The sequence below is a fragment of the Falco punctatus genome (genome assembly GCF_963210335.1).
Source record: "Falco punctatus genome assembly, chromosome: 9".
Taxonomy (NCBI): domain Eukaryota; kingdom Metazoa; phylum Chordata; class Aves; order Falconiformes; family Falconidae; genus Falco; species Falco punctatus.
The window spans coordinates 54804666-54810665 of NC_137589.1; the positions used below are offsets into that span (position 1 = coordinate 54804666).

The following is a 6000-nucleotide window of genomic DNA, read 5'->3' on the forward strand; positions in this document are numbered from 1 at the left end:
TAAAGCAAAAGGAGCGTCATCCAGTGAGAGAGATCTCCATATTCATGTCTAAATCTACGCTGGTCTCCCTCAGCTCCCCTGCAGGCAGTACTTCAAAACAGGCACTTCCAGGACACCAGTAATCTTACCCCAAGACAAACTAAACCGAGCTACGTGAAATCGCACCCGAGACGCCCCTTTCCTTCCCTTGACTACAGGAGAGGGCTGGGGCCTTAGCTGAGACAGAGACAACTACAATTCATCATGATGAGTTTCAGCCTATGCTCTGTACCGATAGAAACGCAAAGCGGGGACCACCTCCCACCTTAATGAAGCAAGTATACTGGATGAGGCTTGGAGCTACCTGGTCTAATAGAAGATGTCCCTGCCCACGGCAGGCGGGTGGGGACTTGCTGATCTTTAAGGTCCCTTCCAACCCAAACCATTCTGTGATTCTCAGGACACCTGCTCCTGGGAGAAGACTTAATAGTTAGCAGCTGGTAAGGCAGGCTGCACACTCTGGCCACCACAGTAATCTCTGCATAAGGAGCACGTGGCAGGAGTTGCCTGTCTCTTAAACATTTAAGTGTGTCTACAAGGAATGCCCAGCTCCTCAGAACCCTTCCTTGACAAAAATGATGTTACGGAAACTAGTGATTATTGTCTGAAATGTTCTCAGCAGAGGTCTCAGAAGAGATGCACAAAAGATGTAATGATTTCACTGTGTAGGATTTCTAAACAGGGATAGATAGCTGTCTTTGTGAAGGGGCGGCTTCCAAAGGAGGAGCAGGCAGAAGGAAAGAGTAACAACTGAGCTTTAGTTTGTTCAAGGCAAGAGTCACTGTTCTGAATTTCAGAAGTTTTAGGGAAATTAAAAAAAACACCACAAACCCACAACAAATACACCACCACTCCCCAGAAAATACCCTATCATGTGATTTTTCCCATTCAAGGTAAGGGCAAGGAAAAGAACAGTAATTTGCTTCAACTCCTCTTCTGAAGAATAAAAACACTTAAGTGAGACTGATTTATTTTGTAATTGAGTGATTAAGTGAGACTGACAATTGTGGCAGAAATAATTTAGAAAAAAGAAAGGAGCCAAGACTTTTGTACTTTCTAGTCTTCAGTGCATCAAAAAATACAACATAAAGAAGCTAAGCAAGAAAAAAAATTCAGATACAAAAATAGTATGAGCAGAATGAAATATTCTACACCAGGAGTCCTCAAACTACGGCCCACGGGCCGGATATGGCCCCCCAGGGTCCTCAGTCCAGCCCCCCGTATTTACAGAACCCCCACACCACCACCACCCCCGCCGGGGGTTGGAGGGGGAAACCAAGCAGGCGCAGATGACTTCCTGCCATCTAATCCGCACGCCGGCCCCCTGTTTAAAAAGTTTGAGGACCCCTGTTCTGCACAATACTTTTGACTGATCTTTGAGTTTAAAACCTTAACCTGGAAAAACATGAGACCAAGGCCTAGGATACTACTTCTTAACAAGGTCTCAGTGCTTTAATATCATTGTCCAAGTTTTGCTTAATTAAAAAAACAAAAATGAAAGTTAGCCTCACACCGACTAGTTTTGGACAAATGTTCTTCTCCTCGCCCTTTCACCTCAACAGAAAGGCTATCCAGAAAATCACCAGGGGACACACAAAATCTGGAGGAAGGACACGAATACCAAACAGAAACTCCTTTTGCTTTAGGTCCATCTTCCTTTTAGACTTGACACTTTCTAATTCTCACTTGAGATATACACATGGCGGAGTATTGTAGAAAAATATTTGAAAGTCTCACTTTAAAATCTATTTTTGAAAAGCAAATACAGAAATTTTTTTTCATACCTGTTGGATAGCAGGCTTGTGAGTACGGCACTGAAGATGCAGAGCTGCTGCAATTTGCAATGGATGTGGCAACACTTCGAGTCCCTTGCTGAAGTGGCGGAAGAGAAGCCACAGGCTGGAGCGTGTACGTGGCTCCCGTTGGAAGTGTCTGGAGTACAGGAAAGGCAGCCCCTTTATCTGGAAAAGCTGGGGAAGCCCCTTGCCCTGGCAGCAACCCAAGTGGTCCCTGCTGGATCCAAGTGGAAGGGACTGGAGTCGCATCTAATCTTTGTGCTGGTAAAGTGCTGGGGGCTTGGCACGAGGTTGCCATGTAGGAGTAAGGAGAGAAAACACCTTGACCGTAAAGTTGATGAAACTGTCCTACAGTCAGCAGTCCTGCAGTGGGTACAAAATAAAGCGAAACAAGTGTTAAGGAAAGGAGTTTTCACAGGCAAAGAAAGGCAATATGAGGAGCCAAGGCTCTACAACATGATTTGGGAAGACGACCTTTGCTCCAGCATACTTAATCCAGAAAGGAGACTGTACTCTTAGACCCGAGCATGCAGTAACTGCTGTGTGGCACACGAGCGAAGCGCCAACACAGAGGTGTCTGCGTAGCATTCAATCTCCTTAAACTGGCAGTAACGAGTTACCTATATTTAGAAATGTGCTATAAATCAAAATGTGTAGTAACTTACTAAACCAAACAAAAGCAATTTTGAAAGTACGGTGTGTTAAATCAGACAATACATTCTAAAAAAGGGACATCATAAAGCAAGATTTGACCAAACTCCACTACTGACAGCTCACAAACAGCTAAGGGAAGGGCAATGTCAAAATCCTCCAAAGGACTTTGCAAGTACTTTATGACAAGTCATTTATTTGGTCAAGAAAAAAATTTCAAAGCCAATTTTTTTCGCAGTCAGCTCAACTAGTTCAGTGCAGACTAAAATATCCCAGACTTTGCCATTTTGTTATTTCCTAGATAGTCCTTTTATTCTTCTCTATTATTTTATAGTTTCCTCTCTCAGACAGTTACTGTTTCATGAAATGGTATTTGCTTTTATACCATGACAGCTCAATTTCTGTTTTAGTGACTTTGTGGAAACACTGACAGTAACACCGCAAACGCCTGTGCTCATTGATTTCTGCAAGAACTACTGCATTTGTGACTCCCCTGCAGGATTGCATTTAGCCATGAGAATTACGAGTTTCAGGACGGTTCACGTCAATAGGGTTTATCTAGAAGCCAGGCTTTCTCAGACCTGTAGTTTCCAATTCTCACTCAAAAGGACTTTTTTTAAAAATAGCCTCACATTTACCTCTTGCACTCCTCTGATGAAAACTAATTCAAGAAATCACTAACATACAGACATTATTCTGCAAGTTCACATTTAATCATTAAGAATCACTAAATAAATACCAGCTGACCCTGAAGATTTGCTAAGACTTAATGTATAGGACCGTTTATTTCCTGTTCAGTACTTTCACCATTTATAAACAGAGAAGGAGCAGGGGTATGAAAATTCTTTTGTTTATATTTTACCTTTGGATAGGGACATGAAGATTATCTAGTTCTAACACGTAAACAAGACACCACGGGATGCCAAGTTACCAACCTCCAGTTGCTGTCCAGGAATTGCTCCTGAATGTTTAACAGAGCGTTACACCCTGCAAGACACTGGGAACAGACGTGCCCCTGAACAGTCAGTACAGAGCGCACAGTGCATTGTCAGCCTGTCAGAACTTGACTGCATAGAAACCCCAATGTTTTCCTTGTTCTGTCTTTCTAGAAAATGAGACTCCTAGAGCAAAAACTCTGAAACTGCAGCCATAAAAACAGAGGACAAAAAATGAAAGAGTCATCTCTTTCTCATAATTTCCTTTACCAATGGTCTGCATTACATCAGACAAACCACATGTCACTGAAGTCTGCAATGACTCACCTTAGCCTTAACAAGGTTAACATCAAATCATTAATTTAAATGCTTCCTAGCCTCCCTACTGAAATAAGTTCCATTCCTTCTCAGATGCTTCATTTTGTCTTCTTGGTATTGCACGTGCAGTTCCACACACATCATGGAAAACACCACTTGAATTAGATACCTACCCTGACACAGTAACCAAGAGTATGGGGATACCCTACTCTGCTCTAAACGCCAGCCGGTGCTGCAGAGAGCAGTACCTTCAACTGCTTCTCCCCTTCTCCTGGTCGCACAGTCCTGCCGCTTCTCCTACACCGCGCCTTACAGCTCTGCACCCATGGGGTGCATCACCCGGGTCCAAGAGCCAGCCACAAATAGGCTATTAAAGTCTTCTCCGATCACTGCGCTGAACCAACACGTTGCTGTATCAGCGGCAAGGAAGATGACAGTTAACATGCCACCAAGGGAATGGGAAGCCGGAGTGCTCTTCTGGCAGCAGCCCAAGAGCACTGCAAAGCAAGATATTCACATCTTCCTTACACAGCGCCAACTACAAAGCTTTAGGGCCAATACAAATTTTGTGGAATAATCCTGAGGGCTCACACTTGTCTTGGGAAAACTCAGATCCTCTCAAAGAGGGTTAGAAAGAAAGAAAACACGTTCTAGGGCTTTTCAGCAGTATTATTTTCTAATTAGCTCTCACCTACTCATTCAATCCCTTTTAAAAACTACGTAGCTTGTGAATTCTTTTTCAGGAGACAACTGACAAAAATCTTACTACCAGGTCTTGTCTCCTTTGCACAAAACTAACAGGATGCTCTAGTTACCACTTCACATGACTCACTGTTTCACACACATTTAATGACAGCTTATTAAGCATCCCTACTGATGGGCATCCTTACTGACGGGCAAGAAGCAGTAACGTGCATCTGGTAGAGCTGTGCCAGCTCCAGAGATCGAGCAAGGGTGTTCTTAGTGTAGTACGCAACAGAGACTGTACTGTAGTCTACAGGCAGCCTGAAATACATGTGAACCATGCTACTCATGCTTACTGGCAGCAGATCTACCTGCATAAACAACAACAGCTTCCCTACACCAGGTGAACTGAGATGCCACCGGCAAGGACAGGTAACCCTTCTCCCTCAGGAGAGCATTGATTTTCAAATCCCATGCCACCCAGCGCTTCTCAAAAACCCACCAAGACCCCACATGGCCCACTCCGACTCACCAGGCCTGTTGGCATTGCTGAGCGTCGAGGGCGGAGGCAGCAGCTGCCCGTTCAGCGGCGTGCCGAGCAAGCGCTGGAAGCGGTTGGGTGGGCGGCTGGTCACAGCCAGGCCCGCTGCCATCTTCGCCCTGTTGCCTTTCGTCAGGCGCTTCAGGTGGACGAGGAGGTCGGGGCGGCCGCGGCAAAAGCGGGGGCTGCGGAAGTGATGCAGGGCCCGGTGCAGTTGCCACCGTTGCCTTGTCCACCCTCTGGGCCCGGCCCAGGCCCGGGCCCCACCACACTGCTCCCCGGCAACATCCCCACCTTGCGGAAGCCATAGAGACTGAGCTGCCGGATGAAGCTGCTGAAACCGGCGGCTGCCGCTGCCCCGTCGCCACCCGGCTGCGCGGCGACGGCCGGCCCGGCGCCCAGCAGCTCGCACCCAAAGAGCGGCTGGTTGATGAGCAGCCCCTGGCCGGAGGCACCCAGCGAACGGAGCGGCAGCGCGGGCTGCCGACCAGCCGCCACAGTCTGGCGGGGAAGGTGTCGGCACTGACGGGGACGGGCTGCTGCGACGCGTCCGTGTCGGTAGGTGGCACCAACGCCGCGCTCAACCGCCGCCCGCGCGGCCTCCGCTTCCCCCGCCACGCGCCGAACGGCACGTGCCCCGCCTGCGAGGCGCTGCCCGCCGCGCGCGGCCCCCGGCCCTCAGCCCCGCCGCGGCGCTGGTCCGCGCAGCGCCCCGGTCCCCCGGCACGGCACGGCCGCAGCCCGGCCCCCCCTCAGCCCCGCCATCCCCTCGGCCCGGCCCCCCCTCGGCCCCGCCATCCCCCTCGGCCCCGCCATCCCCCTCGGCCCCGCCATCCCCTCAGCTCCCCCTGTCCATTCAGCTCCCCAAGTCCCTCAGCCCCCCCATCCCCCTCCGCCCCGCCGGCCCCTCAGCTCCGCTGCCACCAGCATCTCCCGTAGCTTCTGTGAGCGACCGGGCGGCTGAGGCCCGGGGCTGAAAGCTGCCGCTCGGGGCGGCCCCGCTGCCAGCCCAGAGCCGTCCCGGGGGCAGCCTGGA

At 49.4% G+C, this 6000-nt stretch overlaps 1 protein-coding gene across 1 annotated transcript in view; it reads right to left on the reverse strand.

Annotated features, from left to right (window-relative positions):
* The window catches only part of LOC308069520 (heat shock factor protein 5-like), a 30367-nt gene extending 25207 nt beyond the window's left edge, over nucleotides 1-5160 (reverse strand). The window contains exons 1-2 of the mRNA XM_080401910.1: nucleotides 4956-5160; nucleotides 1824-2198 (exon numbers count right to left, since the gene is read on the reverse strand). Of these exons, the coding sequence (XP_080258036.1) occupies nucleotides 1824-2198; nucleotides 4956-5076 (496 nt within the window). The 5' untranslated portion in view covers nucleotides 5077-5160. The remainder of the gene's footprint in view (nucleotides 1-1823; nucleotides 2199-4955) is intronic.
* Between the last annotated feature and the right edge of the window lie 840 nt (nucleotides 5161-6000).